The sequence below is a fragment of the Harpia harpyja genome, chromosome Z (assembly GCF_026419915.1).
Source record: "Harpia harpyja isolate bHarHar1 chromosome Z, bHarHar1 primary haplotype, whole genome shotgun sequence".
Classification (NCBI taxonomy): Eukaryota; Metazoa; Chordata; class Aves; order Accipitriformes; family Accipitridae; genus Harpia; species Harpia harpyja.
Window position 1 is genome coordinate 91,401,862 of NC_068969.1, and position 20,451 is coordinate 91,422,312.

Consider the following 20,451-nt stretch of genomic DNA (forward strand, 5'->3'; position numbering starts at 1 on the left):
CGCGTAACGGCGTCCTGCCCTCCCGCTGCTCACCGCCGCCTGCTGCCGAGGCCCGGGGGCGAGGCCGCTGGAGGTGTCGCTGAGGGGAAGGGGCGTCGGCGGCCCGAAGCCGTTGCCCTGTGAGGAGATGCCGCCCACCTTGAGACACCGTCGTTTTACTCGTGAAACACGGCGGCTTGCGCTACCGCATTGCTGAACCCCAGCTCTGTGGCTCTGTTATTACACACGAAGTTGTGACCTTCCACAGGAGCAAAAAATGTGGCTTTCGATCCAACGTGAAGAGCAGTCATCAGCAATTTGGCTTTAAAAATAAGGAACTCTGGTCATACGGTACCAGTTTTGACCGAATTATAATGATAATCCATTCAGTGTGGTTTTTTTACTGTGGACCTTTAAAGGCATCTAGTTGTCAGCTGTTTCATTTCAGTAGGCATGCCACAGCACATCTAAATACTAAGTCAAGTAAAACGTTTCCATCCTTCCCACACAAGGAAAAAATAACACATGCTGACTTAAAAAAAACCCATGCACTGACCACCCTTATTCAGGTTTTCTATGCATAAAGAGATGAGGAGAGCAAGGGCAAAGCTTCATCCATCCTCCCTCCCCGCCCCCCCCCCCAATCCATGGTTTCAGATCTGCACGAAATTTGTGGCAGAAAGTGTCACAATAAAAATCTACGACACTGATCTAAGGTCACTCTGCTCCAGTTTATGAAGAACATAGGAGAAGAAACACGTATCCGTTTTTTTTCCTCAGAAAAATGCAACATTGGCAATGTTAACAGTAGCAAAAAAAATTTTTTTTTTTTTTTAATGGCTACATTACATTTCTCCCTTTTCCTCCCTAGAGGGACCACCTAACTTCTAGTCAGTCTGTCCAGGTACTTTGGCCTGTTCACTGTGTGATTGCCTCACTGAGATGTGCAAGCTCTGCAGGCAACGGTGGCTCCTAACAGCTGTGATCCCCAACATCTCTTTCTGTACGTAGGATGAGCCAGCTTACAGCTCTCTAAGACAGGCTGCGAGAAGGCTTAGGAGGTAAATAGAAGAGTAAACTTCCTTTGCATTCCCTTAGGGCCTAATTTATCTGAGCTGTTGTGGACTCCAGAGCAAAGATGGAAAAAGGCAACCTGCATCTTCCCTCCCCCATCCAAAAGCTCAAGAACTTTTTCCTCTTGGTTGCCTGAGTGGAATTCCTATTAGTGTAAATGAAAAGTAAATAGGTGCATTGAGAATGGATATATGCCTTGACTTGAAAAAGTGGGGCTTCAATTTGTGTTTCTGAAAAAGCAAAACTTGTTCTGAAACCTGTGTTTGAAACCTTGTGTTCTACAAAATTTTTATGAAAATGTGGCAAGATCAAACCCAGAAGTGTTGACATAAATATGGAAGGATGCAGTTTAGAGCTGATACTTCACTTGCATTAAGTCTTCTATATCTTAACTGCCCATGAATCCTGATTTTTAATCACCCATATAATTCCATAAATACAGTGAATCTCCTGATGCATATTAGGAGCAAAATATGAAAGCTGAATTAAGCAGCAGGGATTCCTTTCCCCTATCCCATTACTTGGAATTCAAACAAGTCACAGACGCTTCTGTAAAGCAAAATCTATAATGTTGGCAGCTTCTCTGTACTCCGTATGCTTAGAAATTTATTGATTTATGTAAAGTAAGCAGAACAAATATTTTAATGGTTGAGGTTTACTTGCAGATCCTATATAAAAAAATCAACAGTCATATATTTCTGTAAGAAGCTTCCTTACAAAATGTTACTGGCTTCATGAAAGCTTCTTGAAAACACAATGTCCAATAATCATGGTTTGATTCTTATCCAAGATATTAACCTCCAGTAAATTAAGCTAGAGTTTGTACTTCAAAGAATGCAAAAGAGTGAAAAGGCAATAGATAGTATTCCATTGTTTTTATTGAAAATGATGATTAGAAGGTCAAATAGCCCCTTCCAGACAGCAGATAAACATTATACTTTGTGAAAATCCCTTAAAGAAGGTTGTGCTTGAGCACAAAATCCCCTTCAGTCTGTAACATACTCCAATAATAAAACTCCGCATAGAAATGAAAATTGGAAAAATTGTGGTGACCTTTATGTGTACTGTCTAAGTTCATCCAAAGGTGGACTTAAGCTTCTGTTTATATGTATTGTGAACTGCTTCCCTTTTGTTACATTGTATTTTGCAGCATGCTCTGTTTGCCAAATATTGCTTCCATGTGCACTCTTGGTGAGTAAGCATGAAGAATAAGCAGATGTAGAGCAAGAACAGAATATGGTCCTCACAAATCTAACACTAATGAGTATAAGGCCGATCAGCATCAGCGCAAGAGACTCCCATAGGGCCAATCAGCATCAGTGGAAGAGACTCCTCTGTAGTTAAATCAGAAATGAAAAATGGTAAGTCAAAATTATTTAATAAATATTTTTCACAGAGAGGGGAATTTTTTAAGGTAACATTTTGTATGTCGTGATAAACTCAAATAAATTACATAATAAAAGGTTGCAAATAATTCATGGTGTTCCCTTAGATAGGTGAAAGCAAAACTTTACTATACTTTTAACCCCCTTTTTTTGCCTGCTATAGTCACTGAATGCTTTAATACGGAACTGTGATGATTTTGCAGACCTTCATGATGTTTTTGTGCCAGGCATTTAAGCCGATGTTTCCAAAGAATGCTCTTGGGTGATGAAGGGCTTTTCTGTAATAGATGGTAGAGCAATATCAGTGCTGCTCTAGGTCCACGTATTAGCTTCTGCAGCATCTATGCTGTCTCCATCCTTTAGGCTGGGGATGAGTTCTGGACTGAGACTTCTTTCTAGGGAGCTTGTGGCACTGTAAGTCCTTCCTTCTTCCTGTTTTTGTTCCACAGCCTTGCCTCCTGCTCTACCCCCTTTCAGCCTCCATCTTTCTCCCTGCTCCATAGCACTCTGCACCTTCTGCTCTGTTTTTCTCACTCCACTGTGCAGCGCTCTGCCAGCCTGCTGACACCACCACGTCATTGTGTCACTTCCACTGCAGGGGCAAGGGCGGTGGGAGTGAAGCCGAGGCGCTTCTTGTTGCGTGGAGACATATAGAGAAGAGCAGCAGGGTGAGGAGGAGGAATAGCACTGTGCTGGGACACACTGGCTATGGGGGAGCACCCTCCAGCCTGGCACTGGGCAGAGGAAGAAATGAGTGACTAAAGGATTGGGTCAACACTGTTGCACAAATAAGCTAAGAAGTAGGGTGTGTTATCAGGTATATACCATGTGGGGAGGGCAACTAAAGGGCATGTGAATATAGGCCAGCTGAAGGTATTTGAAAATCCCACAGTGCCTGGAGAGAAGCCCACACCTGTGCTCTGCGCAGTGGCGGGGCTGCTCGGGCAGACCCCTCGCAGCGTGCTCTGCAGCCCCAGCCCTGCAGCGTGCTGTGTCTTGCCTCACACACAATGAGCCCCCCCAAGGGCTGTTCTCTGCGGTGCTCGTTAGCTGTATATGCCAAGCCTGATGTGACTGAACATTAATCAACACTACTTTTCTCACTTAACATAAAATTTCCCTCCTATTGTTGCCCTTCTTTTTATGATGTAAATAATATCAGACAGCTCCAGCTATTCCAATTGCACATTGGGTAGCAAGCTGTGAGGGAGCCAGACATGGCTTCCTGGGCTTCTTCTGACGTGACAGAGGTTCGTCTGCAGGGCTGAGGCACGCAGAGAGGCACAGGACAAAGAGGGCAGGTTGGGAAGCCCACCATGTGCTGTCAGCTCCTGAGTGGGAGAAGCACCTTGCAGCTCTTCTACTGCCACAGGGTCCCATGGGACACCCCTTCCTTTGTGAGCAGAAAGAGCCGGGGGAGGGGGGGGGGGCAGGGTGGCCTGCCTGATGGCTGGTTCCACGTGGGCATGGAGGAAACCGGTTGCACAGCTGCTCAGCCCCAAAGGGGCTTGCTCGCTTGCTCTGTTTCTCCCATCCTTTCTCAACATCAGCAAGGCAGAGGCTAGAATCTGCTGGAGTAGAGAAGAAACAATGGGATAATGACATCCTGGGGGCATACACAGTACTGAAAATTGTTGTAGTTGAAAGCAGAAGGTTTTTTTAAAACTGACTTTGGTTAAGTCATCGGGTTTGGGGGTTTGTAAGACAAGCAGCCTTTTTCAGTAGCCTCAATCCAGTTGGTCTGAGCTCTCCCAAAGCTGCGATCTCTAAATGAAATGGAGGAGCAGATGATACATTCCTCACTTTGCCAGTCAGAGTCCTCTAGAAAATGAATTTGCCCCAGTCTGCAATCTGCATGACCCCTTTTGGTGACACTCTTCAGATAGGAAAAGTGGATGAGTTAAATTCCTACCAAGACCAAGTCTAGACACCAGAGCATCCCCATCCGTTTTGAATTCAATGCCACTGAAGAGGTTTCAGTTCCCGGGGCTCCTCAAAGGGCAGACTCCAGCCAGGATCCTGGCAAGTGTTGACCTCGCCGGTCCTCGGCAGGATCTCCGGTTCTGCCCGGTCTCAGACACCCCCACCGACGCTGGTCGTTCCCGACTCGGGCCCCGACGGTTCGTTCGCTCCCTTCTGGTCCACTCCAGGCCTCGGCCGTTCCCCGCCGCGGCCCCCCGACGGCACGGCACGGCACGGCGCAGCGCGGCCCCCGCCCGCAGGGGCCGGGGGAGCCCCGGCCAATGGCCTGCCGCCGCCGCCGTCCCTCCCCGGACCCGGAGCCGCCCCCGTTAAACGGCGGGGCCCGGAGCGGAGAAGGCGCGCCGTCCTCCGCCGCCCTGCCCGGCTCGCGGCCGCCATGGGGTGCGAGCGCGGCGCCGCCCTGCTGCTCCTGCCGCTCGCCCTGCAGCTGTGCCCGGGCCGCGCCGCCCCGCCCGCCCCCCGAGGTAAGGGCCCCCGCCGCCCCTGCTTCCCTTGGTTCAGCAAGCTTTTCTTTCCCCTCTTTCACTCCAGAATGGCTTTGGGTTTGCGGCGTCCCGCCCCTCCGCCGGGAGCCCTGTGCTGGCAGGGACGCGGGGCTGGGGAGGCGCCAGCTCCGCAGGTGCGAGGTTTAGCCGGAGCCCAAGCCGGAGCCGGCGCCGTCGCGGGCCGCGGGAGCGGCCGCTGCCCGGCGGGGCGCAGAAAGCGCCGTCGGAGCCGCCCCCCCGCCCGGTTGCCCGGGCCCCGCGGGCGTCCCTACCCGTGCTTTGCCCCGCCGGACTGGCGGTGGGAACCGGAGGAGGTCGCGGTGTAGCCGCTCCATCAGCCACCCCCGCTAAAATCAGCAAAAAGTGGTCTGGTTTTATAGGGGTGCTGGTACGTGTGTTGAACGTCTGAAGAGCCCTTTTTCAGTTGCAAGTTGTCATAAATGGGCAGTGAGTTCTAAGCTATGAAAACTCGTCAGGAAAACTCCATGAAGCGTGTAGGAAAACACGTACCTTCAAAGTCCTGTGTTGCTTTGGCAATGCTATGCACGCAGTAAGTCAGGAGCCGCTTCATTTTAGAGCGTGCATAAAGTGAGTGGTATCGCTCTCCAGTAGCAGTTTGTGACTGGAACCAGCTCATCTACTGAGTTAGCATAACTTCATGCTGCTCCAGGAGCCTTAAAGCTGCTCCTGGTTCTCTCTGCATTTTTACCCCCTGCATTGTCGTACGAAATTACGTTTGGCGTTTTAATCGGTTATTCCTTAGTTAAGTGAAGCAGATCTAAAATACAGCCAATCAGATTAATTTAGCTGCATTCCCAAAAGCCTTTGTTGGAGTCCTTCTTGATGTAGTGACGTTTCAGCAAATTGTCATATTGAGAAGTAGGGTATTGCTATATTTTAAAAAATAGAGGCAGATTTCTGGCTTGTCAGGGGCAGTGGCGAATGAAAGACCGCACTCTCAACATGTGAAATTTTCACCTTGCAGTCAATCAGAAATCATTGCAATGGGGTTAGGGTTTCACTTCAGGTGTCTAAGCCATCATTAATTGTCTTGAAAAGTGCTGAACAGCAATGGAGCAGTGTTTACATTTACGGTTATTATGGTTAGCTGTGACTGGAGAAGAACCTTGGAGGGTCTCAAAAGCTGGTGTGACATGGCAGCAGAATTAAGGGAAAGAAAGGGTCTTTTATTTTGAGCTCCATCCTCTCCTGTGCCACTAATTTCCCATCTGAAGAGCTAGCCTTGATTTTGTGGGGCACATCTCCCAAGAGTGGTTTGCCACTGTCTCAAGGTGTATCTGATCCCTTGCTAGCATTTTCACAGGAGGGTGAGCAGCTCCCTTCTAAAAAACACAGAAAGCAGGCAGGGGAGAGAATTCTTGGTCTGTCTCACGAGTGGGCTCAGATTAGCTCAGTGGGTATGCACACTCGTGCTCAGAGGCATGCCTGAGTCTTCACTCTCACTGCATGGATTGAAACCAGCTGCTCGTGCCTTTCAGCTTCGGCAGTCCTTTTCTATCCATTTGTTTTCAAGTCTGCCTTTCCAGGGAGAGGAACAAAAAGGTGAGATTCTTCTAAAAATGAAATCTGAAATCCTTGTGGATTTTTTTTTCTTGTTCCTTCCAGACAAGCAACTGTAAGGTCTAAGAGCTGTCTCTCTCTGCCAACTCTACTAAGGATGTAAAATGAGTTTTCATAACCCCATTGCACTTCTGCTAGCATATCTGTTATTTATGCTAAAGGATGGATTCGGTCAAATACTGTATCTACATGCTGGTCAGCGAAGATATCCCAAGAGAGGGTTCTATAACATGGTGCCAAAGGATCCAGTTGAGGCAATGTACTTTATAGAACACAACTACCAAACCAATTTGAGCATTCATTCAAATTTCAAAAATTTCAATGAATGTTTTCTGTAAGGTTAGACAGATGTTTGCCAGTGTTTAGTCATTACTTTTAGAATATTTCTCCTGCATTTTTAAGTGTTTGGCTCTAGCAGATATTGATCCGTCTCACAGGAATTGATATAAAATCAGCCAATAGACCTAGAAGGACTGGACAAAATGTATAGCTATATTTTGTGCTGTCAGAGACTTAAGTACTGTATTGTGGTGCTCTGGCTGAGAAGACACAGCTGTATTTTATGAATTATTACCTACAAAATGTTGTTGTACAGAGTAGTGAGTTGCATTTCAGTCTCTTGCTTGGGCTATTGCTTTGCTCTCTGTGCACTAAACGTGTTGAAATACCCAGCCTTTTGCCTCTGCTGTCTGGGTCACTGGTTTCAGTGGGAGCAGTGGTTGTCCTGGGATGCTGTAGATCTGAACTGAATGAAAGAGAAGTCCTTTGACCAGATTCATCTCAGATATGTGTTTCTTAGTTGTTTGACAATGGTATTACAACTGCATATAAATCAAAGGCCTGATTCTTTTTGTGTTGTGTCCTGAAAACTCTCAGTAGACTCATGGGATCCTTGGACCCAATGCAAGTCTAGACTTAAGCAATGATCTGTATCTCAATGGTTTCATAAGATGAGGGGAAAAATCTCTTCATTTTCTTTTTTTGGAAATTACATTACTGCCTAGATGAATGGATGCTCCAGAATGAGCAATGGAAGCAGCACAAACCCAGGCCCTAATATAAGGGAATAAGGTTTCCCACATGGCTGTGGGTTGGTCTGTGTGCCCATATGATTGTTCTCTGAGCGCTCTTCAGTCTCCACACTGGATTGGTAAGATAGTCCCATCACTTTAGTTGACGACGACAGCTTTGAGGTTGTGCTGGGTAGAAAAGACTCGTCTGCAGTGGTCTACCATTTTTTGGCCTGGGAAACTAAACTTAGTGGTACAACTGTGGGCTCGAATCAAGGTAGGGCAAAATGTGCTGTCATGTGCCTCTGCTGTCTGCCTGGTGTTAGGGCTCTTCTCTGGCGGAAGCTCTACAGTATTGTGCTGGTATGGGAGAAAAATATGGCCCAGCTATGATAGGCCTATGGAGTGGCAGTGGTATAAAATGGCTAAATATGCTCATATATGTAAATAACACTTGTGCATAGTCATTTATCAGACGTTATTGGAAGGGTATTTTTTTTATATATATATATATATATATATACACACACACACACTGCTTTAATAGCAGTGAGTTGAAATAGGAGATTATCAAGAAACCTAGTGGAATAGTTTATTGAGTTTGGAGACATCATGGATTTAGGCTCATTGAGGAAAACCCCAGTTTGTTGTTTCAGTGCCATAAGGGGGGTAGCTGACACATATGAGTATAATCTTAGACTCTTTACTGATGCATCATGCAAAAACTAAAAGAAAAATTTGAAACAGCTTTCACTATGCCTTCAGGGTTATTTTTTTTGTCAGGCCTGTCCTTCTTTGTTATCTGTGCCAGAAGGGAAAGATGAGTCTTATGTAATATATCTTTCAGAAGTCAGTGAAGTGAGAAGGAGGTTATGAACATCATATCGCTTACCTGGCTTTTTAGCATTCTAATTGGTGCCCTGCAAATACCATCAAAATGGTTCTTAGGATAAGTACACTGGAAATATGTCTGAAAATTTTGATGCTGGATCCTCAACCACTTGAAATGTGAACCCAAGCATCTGAATTTATGAAAGCAGAAACAAGTTAAAAAGGTTTCTGTTGAGGTGCATCCTCAGAAGAGAAGAATTTTAGACATCTACTTGAAAATATTTGAGTACCTCAATTTGAAGACTAGATATTTCTATGTCAGTAACTTATCAATAATTCGTTTTTTAAAAAAGTTGCTAAGAGATAATCAGTTGGAACACAATCTATATGATATTTTGATAGAATCATGGAATAGTTTTGGTTGGAAGAGACCTTTAAAGATCATCTAGTCCAATCCCCCTGCCATGGGCAGGGACATCTTTCACTAGATCAGGTTGCTTAAGATGTACCTGCTAATGCCAGGGAGGTTGGACTAGATGATCTTTAAAGATGATCTTCATACTGGTAATTTTTGTGGTCATGTTATTTATTTTAGGTAGGACAACTTGGGTTCATTTTAAAGCATCCATATGGAAATAGTGAAGAGTGTACAATCTTCAGTGGGTGGCTTCAGACTACATTCTTCTTTGGTCATTATTACATATAAATTGCTGTTGAAACTTGCTTATTTTTCAGTTTTTGATCTTCTTCCATATTCCAACAAGAGAGTGGTAACGAACTTCTTGCAACAAGCATTTGGCGATCCTGCACTGGATGAAGTGTACTTGCTCTCAACATTCAAACTGCAGCCAAAGAGCACAGCCACCATATTTGGCCTGTATTCGCCTGCTGACAACAGCAAGTATTTTGAATTTACGGTAATGGGACGGATGAATAAAGGTGAGTTGTTTGGAGTATGTAAGGGAAAACTAGTGTTGGATCCATAGTTATTGGTGTGTCACAGATGGATGTTGAAAACTGTGTGATTAACCTTTGTGCTTGAGTCATTCCTGTTGCATGCTGTCACCACTTAGGCCCCCCCTCACAAGGGAAAAGTGTTAGTTACATCCCCTCTCACTCCCCTTCTCTCTCCTTTCTCTCGCTGGATACTGCTCTCTCTTGGCCAGGGGAAGCTGACCTGGCAGTCAGCTGGTATCTCCACTCTGCCATGGCACTTGCTCTGAGCAATGCTGAGAAAGGAGTCAATTTGTTTTTCTTTTTTCTTTTCTTTTCTTTTTCCCCTTGGGACAATCACTGGTTCTGATTACTGGGGAATGTGAGGGACACATGCACATGCCGCCTCATGCGTATGAAAGGCAGGTTCTTGTTCTGACCCTGGAGGTTAGATGTGACTATGCAAGACAAACATTCCTAGCACTTATGGGATCTTCTGGGTGAATTAAAGTGTTTGTTCTCTGTTTATTGAAATTAGTTAACCAGGATTCAGAGTAGGAACTTCAGCAGACTTTTAGAAATGGAGAGCTTTCATTACTCTGTAGACCAGATCTAGGATATATTGCAACTTCAAGGTTCAGCGAAAAATCGTCGAATAATGTAAATTATTGTTGCTACATTGACTTTACCACTGCTATGATAATTTGCTGCTGCAAATGTTGTAATCAGGCAGCTGAGTCCAATATACTGAGAAACTCTACTGAGAAATTTCAGTTTATACATAGGAAAATTATTCTATATGCTAAAGAAAAGCACACCTTTTGCTTGGAAAATGTAGGGGAATGAGTTAGATAAAACATTGGTAGTTTTATCAGGTCTGCCAAAATCCTTCTGAGGTCAGGGAAGAAGAACTTCTGTGCTATGTGTGTGTTGGGGGTAGTTAAGATGTGGTCACACAGCCTTATCAGCGTCATACAATTCCTAACACTACCTTAACCTAATTGCTAAATAAATGATAGATCACACATACTCCCTCTCTCCCTCTCACACACACACAATTGTGTGTGCAAATGTTATATATAGGAATGCATATGTATACATACAAATATGTGTGTTTGAACATATCAAACTCTTCTCTTGATTTTCAAGAGTACCAGCATGCCTGATGGTTACTGATACGCTTTAACTAACAGACTTAAGAGGCTTTCTGGTGGAAGGTTATGTGGCTTCTTTTGGTTTTGTCCTCAGTATGTTGGTATTGTATTTGAGAAGTGTCTGTTACAGGACGGTGGCATGTAGATAGGCAGCATGAAAAAACTTCTACTGTCAGTGACCAGTGTTGGGTGTATGGGGGACCCCTGTAACCTACCTGTTGTAAAGGACTGATCAAACAGAGGGAGGCTTTTCACAGCAAGGCTGTTCCATGGAGGTCTCTTTGCCTGCTTATTACATTACTGCACCTTGTTTAAGTCATATGGCAGCATGTGACTAGTAGGCAGAGTTTTCATGGGTGATTTCTCTGGAATTGTCAAGTGTCCCATATGGCTACTTCATACAGTAAGCTAAACCACATCCAGGAGATCGTCATGTGAGCTGAGAGTATGGAGAGTGAGGGCTGTTTGTGATCCTCTCAAGACTGGAGATCATTACTTAAGTGGTGAGCCAATGTTGGCTTCTTAGCAAAATGCAGGGTCTAAATATCTACAGTTTTGGAAGGGTGCATATCTGCGTAGTCCTTCCTCTGCATGGTATTTCTGCTTAAGCACCCAAATCTGATCTAAGTAGCCCAAAGCAGGCCTTGGTTATCCTTTAAAGTGTCACATTTGAGAGCTGTTTTCTAAATGGTTTGCTCATGTTCTAGTTTTGTTGTGGTATACCTGATAGTAAAATGCTCATAACACCTAAATGTTTTTAGAGCACGATCTGAATTACTGGGCAACTGCTCAACTTGTTTTGGTTCGACCAACTTACTTTTCAGAGGCAAATAGCATCCATGGGTTTCTTATCCTTTTTGAATGATTGCATTACGGAACAAACAGCGATAAGTGCATAAAAGTGATGTAACTTAACAATTCTGTGAAGCAGTTCCTATTTACTGGCAGAATTAGGAGTTTCATTGAAAATCTATTTCTTAAACAATACGGGTGAGCCAGGTATTCTCATGAATGTCAGTGTAGAATATCGTAGCAGCAAATATGTAATGCAGGGGCTTGGATGAGTTAAATCTTATGGAGGAGGAGGCTGTGGTCCAGCAAAATCTCCCTTCAAAAGCCTACTCTGCTTTACCAGATGGATATTTGGCTTTGGCTGAGGAAGGAATACTTGATCCTCCTTCCAAGCCAGACTGCTTCTTGTCCTGAAACTATTCTGGCAGGGTCTGTTCTGGGTCCTGCCACCATCTCCTCTTTCTTTGTCTATCTTACTGCTGCGCTTGGTCACTCTGAACACAGAGCCCAGATCCAAAGACCTTGCTTTTATATGACCAGGTGTGGATAGCATTCATATAAGTAAAATGCCTGCAGTGTACTCTGCCTTGCCAGATCTTTGAGTTTGCCAAGAAACACTACCTTTTAGCAAGTTACTGGTGACCTCATACACCTTTGTGGAAATATGAGCGCTGGCAGTGTTTTGACATAGACAGCAGTGAAAACATTCCTGATATTGATCACAGCTGCTGAGACTTTAGCAGTAGTGTAGACTTTAAAGATGGAGACTTACCCTGCCCTGCTTATGCTGGTATAAATCTGGATTCTTTTAATCATCAGACTGAGCAATTAGAAAAATAGTAGGGAGGATGTACCCAGTAACTCAGAAGGTCACTGACAAACAGAGGTATCACAGCATCAAAGAGGGTACATTAGTAGTAGAGAGGTGGGAAGATAATTTGTTAAATGAATAGAAATGGGATGAGTTCAGTAGGTGTTATTAGCTCTGAAGATAATAAGAGTTTTTCCTTCCACTATATCCACAATTTTCAGCTGACCTCATGTTAATGTAGGTGTTTCTTGAAGGTCAGAGTATTTGTGAGCTCTCACTTGATCCGACAGTAGTAGCCCTCTGTGAACTTCAAACAGATGTTCACAAGAGCCAGCACTTAACTCTTTAGGTGCCCGGCAGCTGTGCAGCTTGACTCCTCAATGCACGTAACCATTATCATGAGGAAATAAGGCATATGCAGGCTGGTGATCAGTGGGATCTTTGAAACGAGGTCTGTCTAATATTGTAGAGTAGTTATACACTGTCTAGATGCACTCAGCTCATTGCTTCTGAAGATATGCATTCAGAGAGCCCGGGAGAGATTTTGTGGAGAGAACTAGCTAGCTGGTCTAAGAGATTTAGCTTGCAGATCCTAGCTTACTGATCCAATTTCCTTAGGAAAGAGACATTTTTTCAATATTCCGCAGTACATAAGAGTTTTTGTTTGTCTGCTGTTGTGTTTTTTGATGGTGCATTTTACTTTGTAAAATGACAATTTGTTGCGTGAATTATCAAGTAGGTCATTCACTAACGCCTTAAAAACTTGTTGAGAGGGGGCTTAGTCATCTTTAGGGGTGGAATATGTCTTTTCTGCATTATATTTTGTTTTTACTTACTATTTGTTACAGAGAAATGCAGGTTATTGGCTTGGAATCATGCTTCCTTTGGTTTCTTTAATGACACATTTGGATACAGTCAGATGGCTTCACTGAATGCAATATGCATCACTGAAACTGATTTTTCTAATTGTACATTTCTGCTACAGAGTATTTCTAGGTCTATCAGATATGTACTTGCCAAAGTGCTGGCTGCAGGCTGTTTGCTACACCCTTCACTTTTACCACTTGTATTTTAGCACATTATGCCCTGTAAGGTGACGTTGGTTAAGCCAGTTAGAGGCCTGGACAAAGCAGTGGAAAACGCTGCGCAGGCAGCAGTGCTTCACAAGTCATGCAAGAGTCCTGGTAATCCTGCTCTGAGAGTCAATGTCCCATTTATTATTACCATTTATATCTTCATATGGGATGAATTTACAAAAGCTGACATGTGGAAAAATACCAGAGCAACTGCAGATTTCCACAGGATCTTCCTTGATCAGCCTTGGGTTATCTGCTACCCTCTGATAGTCCTTCTGTGTATTTTGTACTAGTGGTGCTGCGCTATCTGAAGAGTGATGGGAGGTTGAATTCGGTGATCTTTAGCAACATTCAGCTGGCTGACGGGAAACCCCATGCTGTCATCTTGTGGCTGAGTGGCCTGCAGCAGGGATCGAGCACAATAGAGTTGTATCTGGACTGCCTGCAAGTAGGTGCCATTCAGGACCTGCCAAAAGCATTTTCAGCGCTGTCTCAGAGGTCTGTGGCAGTAGAGTTGCGCACTTTCCAGGAGAAGCCACAGGTGAGTGGGAAAACTGGGAGCAGGCTGAGCACTTAGGGGGATCACCAGGGATCCTCTGGATCACTGAATCCAGACCTCAGCCCCCGCAGCAGCCAAGCTCTGTACAATGGTGCTTCAGTAATGCTTGACTATTAACTTGTGAAATAAATGTAAATATAAGTTCCCTATGGAACAGGTGAAATCTTAGCTTCATTAAACCCACTAATACTTATGCTATTAGTTTTAAACACAATTTTTAGCTTACTAAAAAAAAAAAATTACCGCCTCCCTCACTTCAGTCTGTGTTTCTTGGGGACTGTACTTCTTGCAAGGACTTAGCTGATACAGTAAGTGCAGCTCTTCAGCAGCTTCTTACAGCTGTTCAGTATGAGCAATGCTTGGCTATGTATGTGGCTTTCCTCTTCATGATATGCCACATGGGCTAAAAAGACAAAAGAAGGGGGCAATTCAGCTGGTGCGAGAGTCCAACCCCCATCTGTTTGACTACAATAGCTTTTCTTCCTCTGTCTGCCAACCAGGGGTTGGCTTAGCTTCCTTTCATCTCTGTATCAGCAGTCCAAGGTAAACAGTATCTTCCACAAGCATCTTCCATCATCATTAATGCAAAATATGCATTAGAAGGTGCAAAGGCATTCTGCCCCCAAGGTTGCCCCCTTGTTTTGTTTCACTGCAGGCTTGAAAATGAGCCTGTTTATATGGAGAATCATTGAGGTGCCCACATTCCTGACCTGTTTGCGGGGGGTACAAGGTGGGGAAAGACTGCTTTGGATTCAGTACAACAACAACAACAACAAATCATTCTTATATGCCATGGATATAAAAATATGTGAACTTCCTGGTATGTGAGATCCTATGAATTGGAATAGTAAACAAAAAATTTTCAAAATAAAACCATAGCTATGTGAAAATCTGCAAGGTAAAGATTAGGGATTTTATTGAGGTTCAGATGGTGATGGGTGGTCCTGAAGGGGTCAGTGTATAGGAGCCCTGTGTGCTTAGGAAATGGACAACCACTTTAAAAGTTAATTTACTTTGTCTGATATTTCACATTTTTTCCATTGTTGTACCAGAATTGTGAGCTCTGTTTTTCTTGTGAGTCCAGGATACACTAGATGAGCTGAAGCTGGTAACTGGAGGAACACTTGCCCAAGTGGGAAACCTGCAGGATTGTTTTCTTCAACAAATTGAACCTGTTCCTCAGTACACTGGTAAGGCCTGCAGCCAGAAGTTAACGTTCTTCCTGAGGATATCAGTGCAAAGAAGCTAATGTGATGAATATTAAAGAATAATAAATATTTGGAGAAGCTGTATAGACAATTAATAACAATTGTTTGACTGAGTTACAGCCATGATAATTTCCTGTAAATGTTTTAGAAACAGCTCAGTTTGGAGAGAAAATGGTCACTGATGATGATGATGATAAAGCAATGAGTTGTTGTCCTAGTGAAGGAGGAGTCTGTAATGATTAAAAGAGGCTTTTTAGCCTAATTTGGAAGACAAACTTTTGTGATTGTGACCTGCTTGTGTCAGCTTAGTAATATTTTAAGTATTCCAATTGCAGACAATTGCAGGCAGGAAGTAGTCCTAAATGCGATACACTGCTACAGGCTTTATGAAAACAGGTAGATGGACAGAGTAGCAACACCTATCAATGCACTTATCCACATGGCCAGTATTCATCTCTTGTTGATCACTGGAGTGTCCCAAAGAGGGGGGGAAAAAGGCGTGAAGAAGGACACAGGAGACTGCAGAGCATGTTGGTGCTATGGCTACAGAGCCTGTGGGTCTGCGTGGGAAAAGCCATTACAAGGCAGCCACTAGTCCTGCTGCAAGTTAGCTGAGCCTTTTGTCACCTGCTGGTCTGGAAATCTGCTCCACACCCAATTCTTTTTTTACCTGTGCTGGGCATTGTGGAGACTGAGCTGGGAACAGGGAGGAAAGGGAAGAGCTGAGGCTACTGGGATTCCTGCAGGTCGCCAGGGGCTGGGTGCAATCCCCTGTGATGGGTGAGGGTGCTCTCTCACCTCTCGACACAGCAAACCTGGGATAGACTGCCCCATCTGTACCCCTTCCTAGTCCCTGTCTATCTGCCTTCTGCTGCAGGTGTGAGGGAGAAGAATGGGTTCACCCTGTGCTTGTGATATGTTAATATGTGACAACCATGGGGAAAAAAAGTGAGTTCAAGGTTTGAAATAGGATCCATGAGAAGTTCTCTCTCTTATACCCTTTTCTGCTCCCTCCTGCCAAACCCAACCCTGCAGCATTGCTACTTTTGATTAGAATAGAGACAAGGTACACAAATTTTATATGAAAGCACCCTGGGTCCATTACATGAATATAGGCATCACTGGTGTGCAGTAATAACAGAATCTGTTTTGCCTTTTAGCTGTGTACTCAGTTGCATATGCTTCTGTTTTATTGCTTTTTAACATATGTACACCGAGGCAAAAAATACAGAGTTCTATCATGGAAGGTCTCTCTTTTTCCCTAAATCAACAGGCATTTGCACATAGAAGGAAAGGGTAATCCAGTGTTTCCTCCTGGAAGAACTCACAGCTCCGAGTGAGGTTTCCAGATTGGAGGCTTGCAGCTTTCTCATTTGTAACTTTTTGCTCATTAATCAATAATGCAAATGGTAGTAATACAGAGAGATATTGTCTCTCCCTGGCTGCCTCTGCTTGGCTGAGCTTCTCAAATTCAGTTGCTTATAACCTTCAAGTGGAATTAGTATAATAATAATAATAGTAAACCTCACATGGCTATATTCAAAGTCCACATAGTCAAATCCACCAAAGGAAAAGGTGCAAATGTTCCAACAGCAATATTAATTCAGCTGCCTTGCACTTTGTATGTGCTTCATGATGCCCTTTTACAGGAGCAATATATCAGATAGATAACCACAATTTTGCCTTCAGCCAGAAAAAGCTGGAATGCAAATGCTTAGCTATATAGGGGTGTGACACCTATGCTCCTTGGTAAAAGCATGTGTTTTCATACTAGTTGGAAAATGCTTGGGAGATCTTTGGACTTGAGTAACTGTACATGGCTTTGACTGTGTGCCTGGTCATTGCTCACTGTTGTGGCAGCAGCATTCCCTCCATGTTCAGTCTGTGAGGCTGAGACACCTAAGAAGTGTAGATGAGAATATGATGATCAGACAGAGGTTGAACATGTATATCTGGATCTTCCCATGTGGGTAGGAAAATACAGTGCAAGATGCACTGGGTTTGGTAGATGAAATTAGTATGCTGCATGTAATCATCATCATCACGAAATCATTCAGGTCAGAAGGGATCTTTGGAGGTCATCTAGTTCACATAGGGTACCTGAACCTGACATAGTGTAAAAAAAATACCTGTGTTGCACCAGACCAAAGATTCTTTTAACCTAGCTACTGTTAGAGACAGTATGCCAATATAGACCCAAGGGCAAGAGTATAAGACAGTGGAGTTACAGCGTGCATTTCCCCTGAATGCTTTGCTTTTCTCCAGCAGTTCCTGGTATACAATGCTCTTGAATGAGAGGTGGAGTCTTTGTGTTTTGTACTCAGTACATGTTTCCTTCCATGGATCTGTCCAGTCAGTTTCGAATGCATGATCAAGAATGCCTCCTGGCAAGAAATTAATCACATGTCTGAGGAGATGTCTCCTTCTGTTTACTTCAGACCTGCCTCTTTGTAATTCCATGTGCAACTTGCATATGCACCTCCTTTGGTGGAGGATTATGGGCTGACAGGAAACTGTTATCATCACCCATCATCCATACTTTAATCATGGCTGGATCTCTGGCCAAGCAACCACAATCTCTTTGAATGACACTTCAGGAGTCTGACTTTGCTGGATGGCGGCAAGTGGGGTGCTTGAACCAGTATTGCTCCCAAGAGAGCTAGAAGTATCTATGAGGCATTTCACTGTGGCCTGCAATTACACAAGCTAGTGTTTGTACATTTGCCCTGCGTGGGCCAATTAGCTGTGCAACGAGCTGATGTACTGCTCTAAATCCAAGGCCCTGTACTGGAACATGTTGCTCAGAGAAGCTGTGGATGCCCCATCATTGGAAGTGTTTGAAGTCACATTGGATGGGGCTTTGAGCAACCTGACCTAGTGAAACATGCCCCTGCCATGGCAAGGGGGTTGGACTAGCTGATCTTTAAAGGTCTTTTCCAACACAAACCATGTTATGATTCTATACTGCAGGGTCCTGGGAAGAGAAAGACAGAGTAACCTCCTGACATGACCTCGGGCTCACAGAGAACAAGCATGTCAAGGGACTTCAGTTCCCTGTCGGACAGTTATTCTTCAGCTCTGTCTCTGAATTTAATTATTGCTGTGAAAGCCATTCTGTTACTTAGGTTATTACTGACTCAGAGTATAGAGCTAGGGGACTAGCTGAACTGGGGAGTTGCCTCAGTAGGTGGGGTATGGATGAGAGAGACCAGATAACTGTATAGCTTCAGGCTGTATCTTCTGCTTACCCTGCTCACTCCTGGGAAAAGCCCCCCCACAATATACTGTGAACCAACAGCTCCCTGAAAGGCCTCTCTGAGTTCTTACCACTGATCACTGGTCATTCTGCTGCAGGTGGGGCCTACCGTAGGACTTGGCTTTAAATGGGAGAGGAAAAAAAAAACAACTTTGGGGAGTCAGTCATCTGTTTCTGCTCTGCTGCTGGCCTGGGCAAGATTGCTCTGCTCTGCTCTGAAACATTTGCAAACAGGACATGTAGTTCATGGCAGTATAACCTTTTAGTCCACCTTAAAGTTTAACAGTCTGCAAAACATAACTGTACGAAATAGATCTGGTTTTGATTTAGATGCTAGCCAACAAACAGCATCTGAAATCTTGAGAATTTTTTTCAGATCTCAATCAATAGTGCTTAAACCATTCTTTGTTTAAAAAAACCAAGCAAAACAAGAACAGACCCCAGCATCCGTCCCAACAGCCTGTGTGCCAAGTTCCACTATGGGATTCTGAAATACCCATGATATTAGGTCCTGCTGCCTTTCTCCCAAATAAAAATAAGACAAGGTTGGGACTAGAACAGAGGCAGGTTCTGAAACAGGTGGTTCCTGAGTCTTTAAACTTGTTCAGTGTTTTGATGATAAAATCTGAAATTAAGAAAATGTAGTATGTGAGGAGTTGGACAGTTCCTGCTAGAATGTTTGGAAACAGTTAGACATGCTTTGAAGTACAAAACAATGAGGTAAACATTAAGAAAAGCATTTTTTCATATAAGCTTTCAATACTCACAAAAGTAGCACATGAATAAACTTCCCTGAAGCTATTGGACATAATATCAAAATATCCTGCCTGCTCAGAACCTAAAAAATCATGTATTTGTGAAATTTCTTTTGACATACAGACTTAGAGAAGTAAACAAATAGCTGCTCAAGAGAGCTACAAACTTAGAAGTGAGCTACAAACAGAAACTACTACAAGCTACTGTGCTACTAAACATGCTCTCTGCTTCTCCTCTGTCACTGGGTCAAAACTAATGTTTCATTTAATGGATAAGAGTCTCATGTGAAGATCCGGGGTTGGTTCTGGTCCTTCCTTATAGCTCATTACAGATGTAACTTTGGTCTTGTCTCAGAGGTCTTTAATTTGTTACTTGGTATTGAGAACTGGCTTTGGTGTGAGTTCATAGCACAATGAGTAGATGTTTTGTAAGTCCCTACAAACTCTGCGCCCCCCAGAAGCAAATGCAGCCATGAAACTTGTGTACAGTGTGATGAGCTGCCTTTTGGAAGAAAAGCCAAATGACTGTCACAGGTATTAAATGTGCTGTTTTCGTCAGAGCAGGCACTCTTGATGCATGGTCGGAGCTGCACAGTGAGCTTGCTCCGAAAGCAGGGCAACTTCACTTTGAAAAGTGTGCAGGAATCCATTCTGGTGACATGGATTACACTTATGGAGGGTGAATTCCCATTGCATGCAGGGATACGTCATGCCCCGGCCTTGCCCTCCTGTCCCAAATGCGTTATCACAAAACCCCAGTCTTGAAATCCTGAGGTTTCTCTTAGGGTTGCAGGTCTCAGGCCTGGGGGTAACTGGTAACACTGGCGGCATTAGTAGCCAGTGTTGTTAGGTCTTCCTAGAGAGCCTTGACACTGAAATGGTGGAAAAATCACACACTGCTTTTCTCTCTGTGGAGAGGTTTCTGCTTTGCCTGTTTCTGTGGTATATAGTAGAGTTCAGTCCAGAAAAGCCTTGAGTTCATGCAAATCACTCTTTCTCTAAGGATTCCTACAGGGCTTAAGTAACAGTAATGTCTGCCCTCCTTGGCTTTTCATAGTGTTTCCATCTTGTATCGCAGAAATTATCATGGCAAATGGAGGGGAGTTATGTGCATTGTGCACTCTTTTTCATTGCTGTTTCCCTGCAGGTGATTTTAATAGGCAGCTGATGGGTCAGATGATGCAGATGAACCAAATACTGGGAGATGTGAAAGACCTTCTCAGACAACAGGTACTGTATAAAGGCTTCAGTGTGAAATACCCCAGGTATGCCACTTTTGATAGAGTCAGGGCAGAATTCATATAAGCAATAAACTCCTGGGTAGAGTTCAATGCCTCAGAGGCACAACACCGTGGAGAAGAAATAACCATATAGGTCCTGGTACCCTGTGCTCACTGCGGAGGATCACTGAATGTGGGAGTGTTGGGGACTTGCTTATTCAGATCCAGAAAATCTAGTGTCTTAAGTGGGGAGGAACTAGAGTAGCCATCCTAGCCCATTGTTACATAGAGAGACATCTCTTGCACAGAACTGAAATTACCTTTGTACCACTTGATGGTGAGTGTCAGAACTGGAATTG

At 44.0% G+C, this 20,451-nt stretch overlaps 1 protein-coding gene across 1 annotated transcript in view; it reads left to right on the plus strand.

The window, feature by feature from the left end:
• Window positions 1-4,723: 4,723 nt before the first annotated feature.
• THBS4 (thrombospondin 4) overlaps window positions 4,724-20,451 on the plus strand; it is a 39,315-nt gene continuing 23,587 nt past the window's right edge. The window contains exons 1-5 of the mRNA XM_052778454.1: window positions 4,724-4,885; window positions 9,064-9,267; window positions 13,388-13,635; window positions 14,738-14,843; window positions 20,020-20,102. Of these exons, the coding sequence (XP_052634414.1) occupies window positions 4,798-4,885; window positions 9,064-9,267; window positions 13,388-13,635; window positions 14,738-14,843; window positions 20,020-20,102 (729 nt within the window). The 5' untranslated portion in view covers window positions 4,724-4,797. The remainder of the gene's footprint in view (window positions 4,886-9,063; window positions 9,268-13,387; window positions 13,636-14,737; window positions 14,844-20,019; window positions 20,103-20,451) is intronic.